The sequence below is a fragment of the Elephantulus edwardii genome, unplaced genomic scaffold, assembly GCF_000299155.1.
Source record: "Elephantulus edwardii isolate Elephantulus edwardi_28Jun2011 unplaced genomic scaffold, EleEdw1.0 scaffold00076, whole genome shotgun sequence".
Lineage (NCBI taxonomy): Eukaryota > Metazoa > Chordata > Mammalia > Macroscelidea > Macroscelididae > Elephantulus > Elephantulus edwardii.
Window position 1 is genome coordinate 2,817,173 of NW_006399826.1, and position 20,589 is coordinate 2,837,761.

Here is a 20,589-nt window from a genome sequence, read left to right on the forward strand (position 1 = left end):
CCCAACCCAAACCCAGCATCATATATCATCGACTCTAACTCCCAGCAACCCAACAGAATAGAGACCCACAGCCCCACAGGATTTCCAAGCCTCTGTTCTTTACAGAAGTTCACTGCTACATCTTTCTCCCACAGAGCAGTTTGTGGGTTCAAGATGCCAGTGTTTCAGTTAGCAGATGAATGCTTTAACCACCATACAACCAGGGGTCCTATTGTTAGAAACAAAACGAACTTATGTTAAACTCTTGGTAACCCTCCATTGGATTTCTGAAACTATAAATCTTAATGAAAGGAGATTCTTCATCTATTTCCTGCAGAGTGGTTATGGGTTTGCACTGTCAATCTTTCAGTATTAAAATAGGCTCAATACTGAAACTACTACATCATGAGGGCTCCTTCGTTATTGTTGTTGTTAGGTACTGTTGCATCAACTACAACTCATAGTGATCCTATGAAACACAAACCTGATCCTTATCCTGTCCAGGGCCAGTCTTGCCATCTCTGATAGGTTCCATACCACTGTTATAGTCACTGTCTCAATCCATCCTATTGGAATTTTCCTCTTTCTCTGAGACATTTTCCTACCTCATTTTCCAAGGACCAGTCCTTCCTGACAACATGCCCAAAGATTCATGTGAGATGAAGTTTCACCATCCTTGCTTTCCTCTAAGGAGCACCCAGGTTGCATTTCCTCCAAGACAGACTCATCTTCTGGCAGCCCATGGGACATTCAGTACATCCCATGGGACATTCAGTACATCCCATGAGACATTCGGTACAGCCCATGGGACATTCAGTACATCCCATGAGACATTCGGTACAGCCCATGGGACATTCGGAACTCCCCTCGACAGTTCAACAGTAGCAGTTCTTCTTCTGTCATTCTTCTTCACTTGTTGTTTGTTGTTATGTGCTCTTGAGTTGCTTGCAACTCATAGCAACCCTATGTGCAACCCTGAAACCTGCTGCTATGCCAACTTTACTGTCTCCGGCACACCTACCCTCATTACCCCAGTCACTGAGTCAATCCATCTCATCGAGGGTCTTCCTCTCTTGAGTTGTCACCCTCCCAACCATAATGTCCCTCTCCACGGACCGGTCCCTCTTTGCAACATGTCCAAAGTATGTCAGATGAAGCCCCAGAATCCTTGCCTCCAAGGAGCAGCCTGGCTTCACCCTCTCTAAGATGAACCTGTTTATTCTCCTAGCAGTCTATGGTATATTCAACACTCTTCTCCAGCACCACAGCTCAAAGGCATCAATTATCTTTCTATCATCCCTAGTCATTGTCCAGCTCTCTGATGCAGAGCAAGCAATTGAGAAGACTATGGCCTGAATCAGGTACATTTTAGCCTCTTGGCTGGCATTGCTGCTCTTCGGTACTCTGGAGAGGTCCCTGACAGCTGACTTTCCTAATGCAATTCGTCTCTTGATTTCCTGGCTGCTGGTACCAAGAGTGTTGATTGTGGAGCAAAGTAAACTAAAGCTATTAACAATCTCAATCTCTTCACAGTCCATCATGATGCTGCTAATTGGCTCAGTGGTGAGAATCTTTGTTTTCTTGATGTTGAGGTTCAATCCATATTGAAGACTCCAGTCCTTGATCTTCTGTAGCAAGCACTTCAGGTCCTCCTCAGTTTCACAAGCAGGGTTGTGTCATCTGCATAACGCAGGTTGTTGATGGATCTTCCTCCAATCCTGATGCCACATTTCTCCTCATACAGCCCAGCCTCTGAGATGATCTGTTCTGCATATAGATTGAAAAAGAATGGAGACAAAACACATCCCTGGTGTATGCCCTTCCCGATTTTGAACCATGCAGGGTCTCCTTGTTCTGTTCTGATAACTGTCACCTGGTTCAAGTTTAGGTTTCGCGTTAGTACAGTCAAATGTTCTGAGATTCCCATTTTTCTCAGAGTCAACCACAGTTTGTTGTGATCCACACAGTCAAAAGCCTTTGCATATTCAATGAAACACAGATAGACTTTCCTCTGGTTATTCACTTAGAAATTAAAAATGTGGTTTCCAACACAAAACATTCCTGTTTGCTGCAGGGCAGAACTGCTCTCCATAGATTTTTACAGCTACCACTGCTCAGAAGCAGCTCCTTTGAAATGCCTGTGGTGGGGATTCTAACCACCAAACCTCAAAGGTGGCAACTAAGCAGTTAACTATACCATCCAAGGATTCCTACTGTAAGACTAGAGTTGGCCTCAAGGCTGTCTCTACACACTGCAGAACCTCCTTGGTTTAGGTGTATTGGAGAAGACACCCCAGGACCAAATAGCCACAGTCATAAAGATAATGACTGTCTTAGTTGGTGAGTTCATTCGTTCGCCTAGCCATATGATGAGACTCTTTGCTCTGCTGCCCTTGATCTGCTCAGACGTTGCTATCTTGAAAGTTCACTGACCTGCTTTTTGTTTCCTCCTCTTTCCTAAGAGAAATCTTACAGGAGATCCAAAGGCTGCGACTGGAGCACGAGCAGGCCTCTCAACCCACCCCAGAGAAGGCGCAGCAAAACCCCACCCTGCTGGCTGAACTTCGGCTTCTCAGGTAAGAGAGGGACCCACGGAACCCCAGGGACGTGTGTGCTGGAGATCTGCGGTGATGCCGAGCCTGTAATGGTCCTCAGCCAGCCTTTGCTCTTGGTGTGTGTTCGCTTGTGTTTTCAGATCAAAGCTCATTGCCCTTGAGTTGGGACTGACTCACAGCCGACCCTCCAGTGGGTTTTCAGAGGCTGTAAGTCACATGAGAAGAGATCGCTCCTCCTTCTCCCACAGTCCAACTGGTGGCTTCAAGCCATGTGCCTTCGGGTTGGCAGTGTAACTCCTTACCCATTTAGCCACAAAAGCACACTCTTAATGGCTGTGACTGGAGGGAGCAGTGTTTCTATTTTAATCTTTTATTTGATACAGAGGAAACAAACTGGTAATATCTAGGTAATAATCAATCCCTCTCACTGTATGAAATTTGAACACTTTTTGGTTATCTGGACTATCATCAGTGGGTTTATGACACAAATGATCAAGAAAACTAACACGCAAAAAACCAAATGACTTTATTAAAGTTCTAAAAGCTAAGTAACAGATTTTTACATCTTAACATTTACCTGAAGCCTCATGAAGAAGAATCTGAATATTTTTTAAAAAATCTTTATTCCTGGTCACTCTATATCAAAATCTGGAACATGTAGACCTCTTAGCTTGTTTTTCTGTAAAGAAATTTAAAATATCTAGCAATGTAGTCCATAAGGAGTTGGACCTCTAACCCAAAAGCCACTCCACTCTGGGGGTTCGAATCTACCAGAAGCTCCATAGAAGAAAGATGGACAGTTTCCTTCTATAAGATTTACAGCCACGGAAATCCAATAGAGGGTCAACTATGAATCAGTTCTGACTTTATGGCAGTGAATTGTGTTGGCTTGTGTAATGCTTTGTTGCCAACCAAAGGCACACAGTTCAATTCCACCAGCTGCTGCATGGGAGAAGGTTGGGCAATCTCCTCTCATCCAATTACTGCTTCTGGAAACCCAACAGAGAGTCAGCTATGGGTAGGTCTGACTCAACAGTACGTAACAACAGTAAAGGGCCCTCTTAGCACAGCATTTTAACATACAAGGTAGCTGATAACTGCAAGGTTGATGGTTCAAAACCACAACCACTACACAGGAGAAAAGAAGACCTGGTGATGTTCTCTTAATAAAGATTTCAGCCTAGAAAACTGTCAAGTAGTTAGTTCTACTCTGTCCTACAGAGTCACTGTGAGTCAGAATCAGCTCAAGAGTTCACAACAGCAGTGTTGTCTGATCTGTCACAGTGAAAGACCGGCATGAGAAAGGACCATAGAAGGCCTTCTGAGTCAGCATCTGAACTCAGTGTGCTTCGCAGAGTCAGAATCCCGAGAAGTGGCAGCTCTTAGATGAGGACTGTGTTCATCCTGCAAGATGAAAGCCTTGTATGGGTTCTGGGTCAGACTGACTTAGCCACATGCCCTGAATATGACAGGCACTTAAGCATATTTGTCTATAGTTAACAGCTCCTAAATTAGCTCTAAAACATCCCTTCATAAAAATGTCACATTGACCATTCGCAAGGTACTTTTAGTTAGCAAAACACTGTTAACTAATTGTACCTTGTACATTCTAGGTACCTAACTCTGAGTGATACTTTTTAGAATACCTACAGGTACCTCTTAGAATAATTATCTGAATTAGAGTGCCATTTTTCTTTGTCCATGCATAGACACAAATTTCTTAACTCTGTTTTTCTTTTACTAAGTCCCTATTTATTATGTTTACATAATGAACCATAGGAAATGTTTCTGGAATTTCCATTCTAATCTTGGTCTTCTGACTTGTTAACATCTTAGCAGTTTGTCTCATCTGGCACACATGCCCCTGTCTGGCTGGAATACACTCTACCTTTCTTTATGCCAGTGTATTTGGTTAGAGGCAGATCCAGCCCACTGCCGTCAAGTCCATTTCTACACATGGTGACCCTCCATCTAGTGTCCAAGGTTCTAAATCTTAGTGGAAGCAAACTGCCTCATAATTCTCTGGCAGAGGAGCTAGGAGATTCAAACTGTCAACCTTTCAGCTAGTAGTTCAACACATACCCACCATAGTTAGAGTAGCCAACCACAAAAGAGTTGATCTGTGCAGAGAAGATCTGCTGAATCTGAAGCTTTGAGAAGGTGATCAACATGAAAATATTCTTTAATACCTTTGTTGTTGTGAACCAACCCAGAGCTGACCCTCCAGCAGATTTTCAGAGGCTGTTAATCTCATGGGAGACTGTCCATCTTTCTCCCATAGAACAGCTGGTGGCCTCGAACTGCATGCCTTCAGGATTGCAAAGCAGCTTCTTGCCACTAGGCCACCAGAGCTTCCTATTAATACTGTTAGATAATATAATAGTTTAATGGAAATGTTCACCTTTCCCAAACTGTGTGATTTCTGTCTGCATTCTAAAACATTCAATCACAGAGAAGGAATAGAAACGTGGGAAAGCTGGCAATTATGTTTCATAGCCTCCTCCTTATCGAGGATGTTTGAGTTGAATGCTTGTTTGATGCCATCTACTGCAGTTCTGCGCCACCTCAAAATCAGTGCAGTATTTGAGGCCAGTGTTGCAGTCAGTCACTGAATCAATTCATCTCACTGAGGGGCTTCCTCTTTTTTCCTGACCATCTCCCATGTCAAGCACACTGTCCTCCAGAGACTAGCCCTTCATAATAACATATTCAAAGTGTATGGATGAAGTCTCACCATTCTTGCTTCTAAGGAGTCTAGCAATACTTTTTTCTAAGACAGATGTGTTTGTTCTTTTGGCAATCCGTGGGATAATTAGCGTTCTTTTTCAGCAACATAATTCAAAGGCACCAATTCTTCAATCTTCTTTACTCATGTCCAGCTTTTATATGTATGTGGAACACTTGAAAATATACCATGTTTTGGGTCAAGTGTCCCTTAATCCTCAAAGTGATATCTTTGTTTATTTTAACACTTTAAAAGAGGTCATTTGTAAAGGGAGCTCTGGTGGCTTATTGGCAAGAAGCTGCACTGCAATCCCGAAGGTGTGTGGTTCGAATCCACCAGATGCTCCACTGGAGGAGGAGGGACCATCTCCTCCTGTGCCAGTCGAATCTGATTTGACCATGCACAACAAAGAGGGGGAAAAAAGGTAATTTTCCCACATAGTCTGTCGTTTCATTTCTCAGCTGCTATTTCCATGGGCATTGATTGTGAATCCAGGTAAAACAAAATGCTTAAAAGTCAATCTCTTCTCCATTTATCATGATGTTGAGTTTTTTGTTCTGTTACAAAGATTGTTTTCATTATGTAGAAGTCTAACCCACATTGAAGTTGATAGTGAGAATGCCTCTTTGAAAATTCTGTTTGACCAATAGAGTCTTTGCAAATGCTCCGAACTCACAAGTTGAAAGATAAGCCTGGTATACATGTAAGTAGAATTGAATAAACCAGCTTGGAGATAGTCATTCTTCTACATAGTGGGCTGCCTTCTGCCTAACTGAAATGTCTCTACCACTCGCATTGGTTGGCCCATTTTTTTCCAGTATGGAAGAATTCTTTTGTTAGCATTTTAGTGGCTTCCCTCTAGTCAGTAATGGTCTTCAAATTAATCCAGTTACATTTTGGATTGTAAAGTCTGGGAAGTCTTCTCAAAGTTCCTGAATCACTGATGATGAGTTTTCCGGCTCATATTTCTTCCCTTCTCGATGTTGCCTTGTTGAAACAGACATAATTCTAAGGCTTCCTGGCTTTGATTTGTAGACATGCGAGCCACCTAGAAGAACGGAGCCTCTCTCTTTCCTTCAGGGACCCCACTAAGCCTACCTCTACACTAGAGGAGCTGGCTCTGGAAGCCCTCTTGGATTTTTACCTTTCACTATCATCATCTGACAAATGGCCATGTTGTCAGGAGGGCCAGCTCTTGGAAAAAGACATCATGCGTGCAAAGGTGAAGGGTCAGCATACGATAAGAAGACCCTCAACCAGATGGGTAGACACAGTGACTGTAACAATGGGCTCAAGTCTATCAGAACTGAGGAGGATAACCCAGGATAGGGCAAAGTTCAGATTGTTTCTAGCATTACTAGGAGTCACAGTCAAACTGATGGCACAACACTCAGCTTCCGTTGCTGTTGTTGTTCTATATGTACATTAGAGTCAGGTATGACTCATAGTGACCCCATGCACAGATCTGAACCCTATTCTGTTCTGTCATCACCTCAGTCACTGAGGCTACTCTGAGGTTAAAGCTAGCTTAAAACCCACAGCTCTCAGTGACAAATCTCTACATCCTTCCACATTCCAAACATTGTTTCCATTTCAACACACTTGAGCCCATTGTGCAGTCACTGTGAATCCTCTCATTGAGGGTCTTCCTCAGTAATTCGAATCCACTGGTAGCTCCATAGAAGAAAGTCGGGCAGTCTTCTTTCATAAAGATTTACAAATACTGAAATATTATAGATCTGATAAGTCCAGGTTCCGTTTTCAGCCAATGCACCATCTGCTTTGATATCATCCATCTGTCATGAAAGCATGTGATCATTAAAGCACGCATGCATTTTTCAAATCCAAGGTCTAAAACATTAAACTCAGATGGCTTGGAGGCAAAGAGAAGATGTAGATATCATTCGCAAGTGGCCATTAAATAATGCATCTGAATTTGCTTTGGAAAACATATGCATAGTTATGACAAAAGTAAGCTATTAATATTCTAATCCATGTTTTTCATTTTCCCCCCATTTAAAGATAATTTTGTACATTCTTAGTGTGGGCATAAATGATAGATTATAAAAAGTCTTTTATGGTTTCCATTTTTTGCTGACAGTTTAATAGAAGTTTTGGAAAACAAAATGAAGCACAAACCCTGTAGATCATTTTCCAATGTCAAATAGTAGTACAGAAATGTCTTTATTCTCACTTCATCTAATGAACCTAATCCCAAAACAAAATATTTAGACTTATTGTGTTTATTGTTACTATTTTACCTCAGAAAAAAAATGTACCACTTTGTATACTAAGAATGAAAGATATTTAAATGTACTTTTCTTAATCAGATCTCCAAAAACTAAGATAATAGATATATTTTGTGATACTTCTAAAAGGACCCTTGAGTTTGAAGTATCTGTAGCATTGGCCTTGTGTGACGGTGTGGGTTTTGTTAATAGTCTATGGAGAATCCATGGCCCAGCACTGAGCCCACTACATATTAAGCATTTAGAAATAATTCCACTGAATGATTAATTAATTAATTAATGGTTAATATCAGTTGCTGCCAAATCAAATCTGGTTGTGGTGACCTTACTTATGCATTGGCCAGTTCTGCTCCATCCTCACAACCTATGTTTTTTTTCCAAAAATTGTATGTTTAATTACATTTTTCTTTTTAATTTTTTTATATTGGTTTGCTTATAACGTTCATATACATCATATTTCACACTCTTCTTCATTCACATTGTGTTTCATACAGTCATCCTCATGCATTATGTTTTCTAAAACTAATCATCATTGGGCCTTGCCCATCATTACCCTGTCTTTTCAGGTCCCCACTGTATCCTCCTCATTTCCTTCATTCCCTCCCTCCACCCTCAAAATTGTGCAACACTGTGGTTTCACCCTTACTCATCCTCACACTTTTTCTCCCAACCCTTCTCCTCCTTGGGTCCCCGTACGTGTTTTACTAGCTATCCTTCTGTTTTTATAATAATGGTCTTATACTGTATTTGTCCTTACAAGACTGGGTTAGTTCACTCCACATAATGCCCTCCAGTCTCCTCCAAGTTATGTAGTATTTTTTGAACTTGCTGCTCCTGAGTGCTGCATAGTACTCCATTGCTCACAATCATGTCTGTAATTGAGCCCATTGTTGCAGGCGCTGTGCCAGTTCATCCCATGAAGCAGCCCCTTCTTGCATTTCCTCTGATGCCTCTTCACCAACCATGAGACCCTTTTTCAGTGACTGGTCTTTCCTGATGCCATGTCCAGAGCAAGCAAACACTGTCATCATCCTTGCTTCAGGGTTGAAGGGGAGAAATGTCTGAAAGGATTTCTATCTATTTGAGTTTTGTATGACTTCTAACAGATAAAAGCCACCTCTAGCAACAACTGTTCACTTATCTGAAAATCAGATTCCCTGCCTCTTCACTCTGTCAAAGACTCAGGAAAGACCTTTTTGCTAGTAACTGTGGAGCTCGCCTAGTTTAGGAGTAAGGAGTTGCACTGTCAACACAAAGGCACAGCCAGTTCAAATCCACCAAGTGCTCTGGGTGTGGGAGAAAGATTGGCATTCTCCTTCTCTGTGATTTATGGCCCCTGAAAACCCACAAAGGGTTCAGCTGTGAGTTGGTTCTGATTCAATGGTACATAACAACCACACAGGCTCGAACTGGCCTTCTTTTCGGCTTCTGAGAATGGTACAGGAGAAGCTTCAAGTCTGTTGGTGATAGGACCTCTGTGAGTAGCATCCACTCAAGAGCACCTAACAGCAATAATGCCACTCAAAAGAGTAGGGACTGTGATCAACTCGTTGAGATGAATGCTGTTTCTGATGAGGGTGGCTTCTTCCTCAGACAGCGCAAGGACGAGCTGGAACAGAGGATGTCTGCTCTCCAGGAGAGCCGGAGGGAGCTAATGGTCCAGTTGGAAGGCCTCATGAAGCTGCTAAAGGTAAGGCCTTTCAAACCGGTGTTTCTCAGACCCTTCAGTAAAATGGTCTAGCCTTTGTAAAATGATTGTGACCATAATGTGCAGGGGTTTCTCCAGTTACCACATGTCGTTTGTCCCAAATATTGCTCCAAACTCCAATACAGAACATCTGCAGACACAGGAGAAGGTACTGGTTCACTGTCATGGTCATTCTTTTCCCTCTCCTGGAACAAGACTGCTGGGAGCCCATGATAGCTTCTTCCTGGATTATTTCCAATTCCTTTATTCTCTTAAAAATAATAAAATGGGACTTATTTAGAACGATTTTATATTTAATAGTTTTCAGTAAATCTGATGGGATTGGACAGAGAGACGCTAAAGTCTTATTCAGAAAATCAAGCTTTAGCCATTAAATTTAATCATGTGCTTTATTAAGAACAACTCTGTTCGCTTCTGTAAACTATTTTCTCTCACCTGTGTATCATTAGTTCAAGTCATGGAGACATGTATGGGCCTCAAATACAAACTATAAAAGGAGTTTATATTCCTTACTATTCTGTAGGGAAAATGTTTCAGAAAATTACTGATAGCAGTCCTTTGCAGGGTTCTGGAAACTATCCTTTTTCATTGAGAAAGGGTATTCTTCCTTTACCTATGCTTTATCCTGTTCTCCGTAAGAGAGCAAATGCCAGTCCATGTCAAGGACAGCCATGCACAATCGAGGATCATGGTCCTCCATAGGAGGTGCCTTAAGTGAACATGCATGAACCACTATGAGTTGGAATGAGGACATGTCAAAGGCACGCAGATAGGAGAGCAATGAAGGAGCAATGGGGCAGCTCGCCTGGGCCACACTGACGGCAGAGCTTTCAGTCGTGAACCCTACGTCCCTAACGTGCCATCATCTGTTGCTGCTATCTTTCTCTCGTTATCTCTCTTATTTCTGATTTCTTTTTTCCACTTGTTCATTTTTAAATAAATATTTTCCAAAACCATGTCTGAGCACCACTATCTCATAGGTAATATTTTTGTTTTCCTTACCCTTTTTCCCGTCCGTCAACATCTTCCCACTATTGATGTTAGTCAAGGTCGACAATTCTTTTTCTTTACTGAATAAAGTTTGCTTCTCAGCATATTAGACACATAAACTATAGACTGCAGCTTTTGTTGTTGTGTCAAGATTGTAAGACAAGGCCAAATGCTGAATAACCTGCTTCTAGTTCTGGCTTCATCTCATTTGATGACCCGTTAAGACTCATTCTGTTTCCTTTGTTAAATATATCACACAAAGAGCAATGGCCATTCATCATTCCCTTCCCAAAATGGCAGAAAGCTTGGAAAAGAGCTACTTCTTGAAGCTCCTCCAGCTTCTGACCATTGCATTGGAGTGAGACTTGCCATATTGGTGGACATCTTGGCAATTTTCCCCAGCCTGTTGTATCAGAATGTTCTAACCTCAGAACAGAGAGGAGCCATATTGAAAGATAGGGACATGGAAGAATGAGATGGGCCTGTAGTCTCAAATATAAATGAGATAAACTTGGAACTGTACCCACTGAGGTGGCAAAACCTGACCTGTCCTCAAAGCCATGTTGATGTCTCCCCTTTTCTCCCTTTCATGTTATTCCCCCCACTATGTACGTCTTCTGACTAGAACCATGGGTAATCTAACTATTATCGATTCAATCTTTCTGTAGGAAGAAGAACTGAAGCAGGGAGTAAGTTATGTTCCCTACTGCAGGTCTTAACTAACAATGGAGGGGCCTGCGTCCTGCTGTTTTTCTCATTGCTTTTGCCTCTAATGTATGTTCATGCTTCAGTTTGGAAAGAAAGAAACAATCATACTAATTTGCCTCATTTTCAATGTAGTGCTTGACTGGAGATAGAAAAAATTTCACACTTTTTTCCCCATAACTGTTACTACTGTTGGCATCAAAAGAAGAGCTATTAGAACTTTTCAAAGAGGGAACAAAATTATAATGTGTTTGGAACTTTGTAGACCTCTAAGGTCTAAGTTTCAGACTGATCTCAGACCCTTCTCTGAATCAATGTCATCACCTCAGTCACTGAAGCTACTCTGAGGTAAAAGTTAGCTTAAAACCTATAGCTCTCAGAAACAAATCTCTACATCCTTTCCCACTCCAAATGTTGTTTCCATTTCAGTTTTAAAAAATGTAAAATATTATTTTCTAAAAATCAGACAATTCAGTATCTTGTTCATCAAGTAATGAATGTGCCCTGTTCTCCACTGGCCTCCCCAAGATGCTGCATCTTGTGAGAGAAGGACTGTACTCGGCAACTCCTTATTCACTTTCTGTCTTTTCTGTTCTTCCTTCCCTACCTCACATCCCCTCAAAAAGCAGAATCCCTACTATTGATTGAGAATAGTCTTTAAAGACCAGGTCACAGTTGCCTTTATCTTATCAGTAAGAACCTCTCCACTTAGGAGTTTATAAGATCCTTGCCCTCAACTTGTGGAACAGGGGGCCAATTGTGATTCAAGCAGTAAGTAATCTAGAGTGGAGCCTCCTCCCTCATTCTGTAGTCAGGTTAATAAACCAGCAGAGGGAGCAGTATACTCAAAGACATAACATGAAATCAAACCAAATAAAAGCAGCTTTCTTTTTGAGTGCATGTCTCCAAGTTGTGTATGACAATATTTAGCCCTCTGGAGCATTGTATATTTCTAAGTTTTACATTCTTTCCTTGGAGCCATCCGACCACCACCTCAAGCCTGTCCAACTTCAACGTATCTTTTGATTCCTCTGTATTCTCTTTTTCTATTACTCATTGTGTGTGTTTGTGTGTAACAAAGACTGTTTGCAAAATGCTGGACACATTTGACCTTGCATTCCCATGGTATGTAAAAAAAACAAAACAAAACAAAAAAAGGAAAGTGTAAAACCAATCTGTAATGTCCAACAATAAAGAACAATGTATTACATTCTTTTGTATTTTGTGAAAAGAATTACTTGATGAAAGTCACATTTTATTCAGAGACAATTCCTTCACCTTCCCTGGGTAGAGGAACCGGAGCATTTACAGCCTGTGTAACTGCCCATTAATGGATACGTGGGGTGTTGTTATTGTACTTCCAACACACTTAGATCATGGTAGGGGAAATACTCTCCTTACGGTGTTTCTCTTTGCAAGTTGCTTCTCTCCTTTCCTGTGGCTTACTTAGCACAGGGAGTTGCACTGGGTGGGCAATTGGTTAACACACTCAGCTGCTAATTCACTTGAAAGGGTAGTGGTTCGAGGCCACCCAGAGAAGACAGGAATGGCAATATACTTGTAATCATAGTCATTGAGAACCCTGTGGAGCCCAGCTCCACTCTGATGTGTATAGTCACCATCAGCTGGATTACCATGCGCTGGCAGCCGGCTTACTTAGCATGTGCTGGAAAAATAAAATAAGGACCAAAGACAGCTGCCTCCTCCGAGTGCAAAGAAACCATCATTCTGTAGTTGGTGGGCCTTGAATTGGCTATTTCCTTTACGGAGAGCCTTTCTTTACTATTTCCCAGGTAAGGTTCTGCAGACCAGGGAGTTGAGTTCATAAACAGATTCTTAGAGACAAACTACGCCAAGTTCCCAGAAAGCATCACCACCACTTTTCTTTCCAGCTCCTCCCTAATGAGTCCCGTCTTGGAAAGGGGACAGTAGTGGACACTGCTATATCAGCACTTAATGTTGCAATTAAATCATCTATCACCCAGATATTGTTAGTGTAACATCTGGATGGGGAGAAAGTTTGCCCATTTTCCTCATCTATTTGATATTCAAGCCTCTTTCTTAAAAAGGGCTTGAGGCGGCTTGTAGCAAGACACATAACCAGCTACTTCATTCATACAGTAGAAATAGAAAAATCAAAAACCAAGGAAACTAAAATACAGATTTTTCTCAGCATAAAGGACAAGAGTATTCCTCTGAACTTTCTAGGAACTATCAAAGTCAGTGCTTTTCCCAAAACAGAAATCATTCTCAAGGAATTAGAATTCCCCTTGGGATAAAACAGAAAACAAAGTCTTCACGTGGAGATTTAGAGAAGGTGTTCTGACCAATTAAATAAAGAAATGTAGTACAAGAGTTTATATGACTATTTCTTACACTGACTTTTAGTAAAAAAATACAAATGCCCCATAAATGCCATCCATAGAGATAGTTCTACAACAACACAAAAATGAACAAATGTCATTCAAATATATAGGTGTCTAGTGGTATAACATGATCTAAGGAGAGAATTTAGAGGTTCTAATCTGATTGTCTGCTTCTAAATTCTTTTTTTTATTTATGAGCATTTTCCCTTTGGGGATGTCATCTTTGTAAAATCTAAATTGCACCCCACACAAGAAAATGTACTTGATTTAATAACCTTTACTTGCTTTATCATAAGTCTGTGTGGTTCAATGTAGAATTTTATTATACTGGCATATATAATTTCCACATATTTTGTTTCTTGTTAGACATAATGCACGAATTTATCCCCCTTGAAGAAAGAACATGACATTAAAAAGAGAAATAGTGCCTGTAATATATGATGGTTGTGGTATCATAAGCAATAAATATTTTTTACAAAACTTGAATTGAAGTCATCCTACCCTCTTTCTTCTTTGTGTATTTCTGATATTTAATTTTTAAAAAAACCATAAATTGAACATGCATACAAAAGGTAATAATGATGCAGTGACATTAGGTCCCAGAATTTCTGGTATAATTTTATTTTCAACTATTTTGTCTCCATCTAAAACCAAGAGTCCTGGTCTTGATTTCAGAAAGTGAGTAGTTGATAATATTTTTCTTGGGAAGATGACTGGAGTTAGAGGAGCTCTTTGCTCATCACTAGGAGATTTAAAGTCTGTCAACTACCTGGCTCCTGGGGCTGTTGTGTTGACTTTAAAATAAGACAAGTGAGAATACTGTGGTTTTAAAATACTGTGTGAATATCATATGTGAATGAATGCAGATAGTAAGTGGATAGATAGGTAGGTAGACAGATATATAGGTAGAGAGAGAGGTTACGTAGATAGATGATAGGTAAATAGATGATAGATAGATACATAGATGATATATGATAAATACACAGATAGATGATAGATAGATAGATAGATAGATAGATAGATAGATAGATAGATAGATAGATAATAAATAGATGATAATGATAGGTAGATAGATAGATAGATACATAGATAGATAGATGATAGACAGAGTGAGCTTCTAAAGAGAGAAGCTTTTAAAATTTAACCCTCACTTCTTTTTCTTGCAGTTAGCTTACGCTCTCTTGGTCAAGAGAAAAAAGTCAAACATAATTCCAAATTCTATTTCCTGCTTCTCCCATCTTTCTCATTTATAACTGGCTGTTTCAATTAACAAAGGAAATTGTAGTCACCCAGCTCCTGTTTGTTCCAGACACACTATTGAATATGAGCTGTCCATAAAGAAAGCATTTGCCCACTGGGGTTTCATCTCCTATTGTTCCCCTTGCTCACGCCCCCTGGTGGGTAGTCTATGGAGAGAACAGATCAGGAATGAAGGGTAAAGACTGGCTTCAATGCAAAAACTATCATTTCATGTTCAAAACCAAACTGTCCTAGATCGCTTTCTCTCTCATATAATTCTTTTTAGTTGTGGAATTTATTAAGCATTCAGAGAATTAAAAATTACTTCTTGCCTAAAAACTTTAGTTGAGGATAAAGTCAAAACTTACTTCATGACATTGAAGATGCCAAGGCCAACTTGACCCCATTGCAGCTTCAGTCCTCTTCACTCAGATAACCCATCTCATGCTTCAATCACAGTGGTTCCCACTCGCTTCCTTCCACTGCAGTCTCAATACCCCAGGCACTTCCAGGTGCTCAGGCTGTTCGTGAAGTCTTGAATGTTCTTTTTTTCCCTGTTAGTACCTCCTCATTTTGACCTAGAAATCTCTACTTTAAGATCCAAGTGAAATGGGAGCTGGCCACTAGCTGTCTCTTCTGAGCAACCCACCACTAGCTGTAAACCACCATTGTTCCCTGCTGTCCAGGAAGTCAAAGCCCTTCACACTCTAGCTTTCTCTTCTGATAAAGCAAGTCCCCATAGCTCTCTGAACCTCAAGATCGATATGTGCACATTTAGAATAACACCCCCTGCCTGGGAAATGATTCCCTTCATTTGTAGTCCACAACACTTCAAACACAACAAACCCTTATGAAAGTCTGGCTCACAAGTTCTGTCAGTACAATGACAGTCAGTGAATGTGCATTGGAAGAAACAATAGGAAGAGGGTTGAATGTAGCTGTGGCCTGCCCATGCTGCTAAGGGTCTGACAAAGCTATTTCTTCAGCCTAACCTAAGAAAACGAACCGATTCTTCCTGAAGAGGGTTAAAACAGGCTGCTCCTTGAAGGCAAGGATTCTGAGGCTTCATCTCACATACTTTGGATGTGTTGCAAGGAAGAACCAATCCTTGGAGAAGAACATGCTTGGGAGGGTGGAGGGACAGCGCAGGAGAGGAAAACCCTCTATGAGGTGGATTGATTCAGTGACTGGGGTAATAAGGGTAGGTGTGTTGGAGACAGTGAAATTAACACAGGGCAGAGCAGGGTTTAGGGCTGTTGTACATAGGGTCACTTTGAGTCGCACACAACTCAACAGCACATAACAACAACAACAGCCTGGAAGGTGGGTTTCTCATGATCCAGAAGGGAGGGTGGGTTTAGAGTGGGTTGTGTCGTGGTCATCTGCTCTGCCATTGTGTAAAGTTGTGCTGACAGAACAGTTAAATGTTTGGTTTGGTCCGGTCCCTGAGGCCTTCCTCATTTCTGGTGGTAAGTGAAACCAAAATACTTCCTGGACAAACTCAGAAAAACGTATGGATCTTGTCAGACTTTTAAAAAAATTGATGCAACCACAGGGTGAGTCAACTCAGTGGAGGGAATAGGGCAATGAGTTTTTTATTTATTCTTCAGGAAGAAAGCTATTTTAAGCATGCCAAGTGTGAGATATGCTTGCTTTCTTCCATAAATCAACTCTCTTCTTGGGAATTTTAGATCTATATATTGATCTGCATGGACTCTTGTCCCTTAAGTCTTCCTTCCATTAATCATCCAGTCACTTCCTAGAAAGGATATTCCTAGAGATTATTTCCCTACTCACACATACAGGGCTTCTAATGTCAGCAGACAACCTCGCTTTAGGACTTAGAGGCAAGCATGCTGCAGTGGTCACTTCTTGTGAACATGAAAATTACTTGTATGTACGATGATCTAACCCAATGTCAAGAGACAAATCCCCTTTCCCAGTGGTCCTACAAGAACAAAGCACCCAGCACAGTCACAGAAGCTATTTCCACAGATGGTATATACTACAAAGTGTTATACTTTAATCAGAATATTGTCCCAAGAAAGAGAAACAGAGCCTTGATCTTTCATGGAGTCAGGGTCCTCCTCCTAGGAGACAAAGAACTGGTTAAAGATGACTAGATGTGCCTCAGGACTTGCAAGTTGCATTGAAGATGCCACTGAATCTTGTCCTGAATATAGAATCTTCTACCCATATTCTTCACATAATCACAGTGCTTGAAATTGCGCCAATTAGAGAGCCATTTAGAATACAGTGGCTGTTACTCATGTGCATGTTGGTGTAATTTAGATTCAGCCCATTGTTTTCCCCTTAACATAACCACAGTCGATTCTATCTCTCTTAACACCACCTCTAGTGAAGAGTTTTGAAGACAGGAAGCAGATGGAAAGGGTAGAGAAAGCTGGCTTTGGATGTTGAGCACTGAGAGACGGTAGGCTGGGGAGGCCGGCAACAAACTCAAGTTACCAGGAGATACCAGTGCAGAAAGACAAGGGTGGAGCCTTGCCAAAAGGCAGAGGGACGGTGGGAGCAGATACAGTGCCTCTCCTTGAAACTTCTGCCTAGTAAGAAGACCCGACAGTGAGTAACAGGGTAGTGGGTATAAGCAGGACTGTGCTCAGTACAGCTCCAACAGAGTTGAATGTCAAAATACAGATCCCTAACATTTTAAATCATCTGAGTCCAGGTGTGTTCCAAAAGCCAGATTTTTAGAGTTTGGAAAGGCAAGACAGTTTAAAAATCCATATAAATAGCATCAGTTTGGTCCAAAGTAATTAGGAAAGAATATGTGATTCTAAGAGTCCTTTATCTTTCAGCATTGGTGGATAAGAGGCTGTATTTCTTTTTTTTTTTTTTAAGAGGCTGTATTTCTATACTATTTGAGAAACAGTGCATAGACTCTTCCAGCTACCCTAAGCACCTTGCCACGGCCTTCGCTGGACCCAGCACCTCAAAAGGGCCAGGTACCTCAGGAGGCCCTGAGCACATGCAGATGACTCCATGTTCTGTGTCATCTTAACCTTTAAGTTGCTAAACACTTATATGCTTACCCCTGGGAGGCCCTGGGACTTGGGGGTTACCCTGAATGCCCACAGTCCTGAGAAGAAGCTGTTGGTGCAGTGGGAAAATGCCCAGGCTTATAGTCTGAAGGCTGTGGGTGCGTTTTAACTCTGCTTGTTCACTAGCTCTAAGACTTTGAGTAACATTCCCTCTTAGCCTCAGTTTCTTTATCTATAAAATGGGGATCTCCTGTGGTTAATAGGAGGATTGAATGAAGAATTTCATTAAAGTTCTTTATACAGAAAATAGCTTATGCAAGAGGCAATCACTCCTACCTCTACATTGTTAGAGAAGTAAGACTGTATACGTGAAAATACTGTAACTTGTATACAGAATAGAGTTCTGTTATTACAGTGTGCTTCCCAACCTTTTTAGCATTGAGCAAGCAGCCTGTGCAGTGAAGTAAGAAGATCCTATCCCTTTCGAAACCTTCTATGCAAATGCTCATCTCCAGCCCACCCCTGTGATCTGGCTCTCTAGTAAAGAGGACAGACAACCTAAAGGCTCACCTTGGAAAGGAAACGCACAGAGATTTCCAAGGGAGTCAGCCCTCAGGGCACCTATCCACTTCCTGACTCTTCTAAGCGACCCTCGAGCAGCCATGGCCCACCATTGTGGCCAATGCCTAGTAGTGTAGTCAGAGCCCTGGGCTCTAACACCAGCCTTCCCACTCTGACTCCATCCCCTGAGCAATTCCTTTAGTTCCCTGAGCCTCAAGGTCTACATGTACACATGTAGACCACCTACTTCTGAGGAGAATCTCTGGTAGGTGTGAATGGTCAAGTACTTGACTGTTATCTTAAAGACAGGAGGTTCAAATCCACCCTGAGGCATCTTGGGAGATAGGTCTGACAATCTGCTTCCAAAAACAAACCCCAAAACCCTGTGCAGCACCAGTCTGACCTGACACACGTGGGTCACGATGACTCAGAGACAGTATGGTGGCAGCCAGCTACAGGGTGCTATATGATTCAGATGTGAGATGATTATTAGCACTGAAAGCTGGGGGCGGGGGCGGTGACAGCAGCTCAGAAGCTGACATTTTCATTGTGATGGGACTGAGTTGCCAAAGTTTGCGGGGAGAAGCCAGCCCCTTTCTTGAGCAAAATGAGGAAAACAGGAGGCAACACATCTCAGCTGTACAAACTCCCTCCCCTGGGCCCGGACGAAGAATCATAAGGTACTTTTGGGAGTGAGTGAATGGAATCTGTAGCCCCCTGGGCACCTCACGAGTTGTTTCCTGCATTCTGCTGGGGTTTGCTTTGTTCTTACTTCTGGAGTTTTCCTTAATCTGTAGCTTTTACCCGTTATGTGTGATGCTGGGGCCCTGGAGAGCTAACAGCATGGTGTTTTAAAGGATGGATGTTGTGTTTTAACTGTAGGCACCAAAGTTCATAGTGGAGCTCTCCACAGAGAACCTTGAGCCATGCTGTTGCATTGCATGTCTGAATGTTTGACAGAGTTGATGGTGAAGCTCTGGGCATTGTTGTGAAAGGCCTGCCTTTATCCAGCCAGACCCAATGGGCTGCAGTGGATTTGGTGTGAATACCCTGACTGATCACCTATGCTCTAAGGGACTCGTTGCATTTTCTTACTCGTGTGTGACAGACTTTCTTTGTTACCTAATTATTAAAAAGGGGAAGAGTGTTACCAAGGTACATCATTGTCTCAAACTTCAGAATTCAACATAAGACAGTCTCAGTGGTTTGTGTCAATGACTACATTGCAGAGATCAATGACTCTTGGTTTTTCCCTGTTTTTATTTTCACCTTTTTAAAAAAAAATTCTAGAGTTCTTTCTGTCCTGCTAGAATACTGCTTTGACACAGAAAAAGAGAAGAGCGTTTATTTGTGTTCTTCCTTGATTCAAGAGTTATTTGACAAAATCAGCTTTTCCGTGATACAGAGATTAAACAACTTCCAACTTTATGGGAATCTTCTTTGGGATTTAACACACTTCTGATTGAACAATGTAAAGATGATGCCAAGACAGACAGCTTGAAAATGCAGGAAGCATATGAACTACATCTGTCCCAAATAACCTCCTGGTTTATATTCAAAGCTTTCTTCTTAATAGGGTTTGTTGTTTGTTTGTTTGTTTGTTTGTTTGTTTTTAAATTGCATGTCAAACTTCCTTCAAGGAGAAAATATATATGCCTTATAATTATCTCTGCTTAACCATGGCTTCATCACAAAGGCACTCATCTCATATATTGTAGTAGAGATATTCTTAGACATCACTATTTAACCGAAACTTCAGATTATGTGTAATAACTAAATGATCAACATCTTCACCCCAGGTTCAGGATTATGACCACAATTACCTAGAACTGCCTCCTGCTTTGAGAATTTGGTGTCACTGTTTTTGCTTAACCTCTGAATGAGTCTTAGGGATGGAATATGACTACTTTGTGAGAAAGCAAATTAATACTTGTATTGTCTCCCCAGACCCAAGGGGCAGGTTCTCCTCGCTCCTCTCCCAGCCACACCATCAGCAGGCCAATCCCCATGCCCATCCGGTCGGCGTCCACCTGCTCTACCCCGACACACACGCCTCAGGACTCCCTCACTGGGGTCGGGGGAGATGTACAGGAGGCCTTTGCACAAAGTAAGTGCCTTTGGTTTTTTATTGGATACTACTTATAAGTTGGAAATCAATCTTTATTGTGTATTGAGCAGTTGAGAGTTATCAGAGTATACTGAGTATGTACTAAGGTATCCCATGACTGTATTAGAATTCCCTATCCTGATTTCTTTCACTTAACAACTTTCCGTCCTTCTTCTGTTAACCTCCTTCATTTTCCTGTGAATTTTAACTCACTAAAAATAAAAAGAAATGCTCACTACCATTGAGTACAGAGGTAACTCACAGTTGCTGTGATGCTGAACACTGTGACACTGATGTGCCAAATGCGATAATGGTTACCCATGGTGGACTGTGTTTGCTGGAGCTTCCCGACTAAAACAAGCCTGGAAGCAGGAGGGGCATCCACTTCCGAAATGACTTGTCT

The 20,589-nt window shown here is 41.5% G+C and overlaps 1 protein-coding gene across 7 annotated transcripts in view; it reads left to right on the top strand.

Moving 5' to 3' along the window:
* The window catches only part of DTNA (dystrobrevin, alpha), a 451,930-nt gene that overhangs the window by 412,718 nt on the left and 18,623 nt on the right, over positions 1 to 20,589 (top strand). For 5 of the 7 annotated variants that reach the window (XM_006889171.1, XM_006889169.1, XM_006889170.1 and 2 more), the window contains 3 exons: positions 2,442 to 2,555; positions 9,102 to 9,198; positions 20,027 to 20,186. In XM_006889171.1, the coding sequence (XP_006889233.1) occupies positions 2,442 to 2,555; positions 9,102 to 9,198; positions 20,027 to 20,186 (371 nt within the window). Of the gene's footprint in view, positions 1 to 2,441; positions 2,556 to 9,101; positions 9,199 to 10,874; positions 11,136 to 20,026; positions 20,187 to 20,589 lie in introns of those variants that run through there. The other 2 variants (XM_006889177.1, XM_006889174.1) reach the window with 2 other exon arrangements.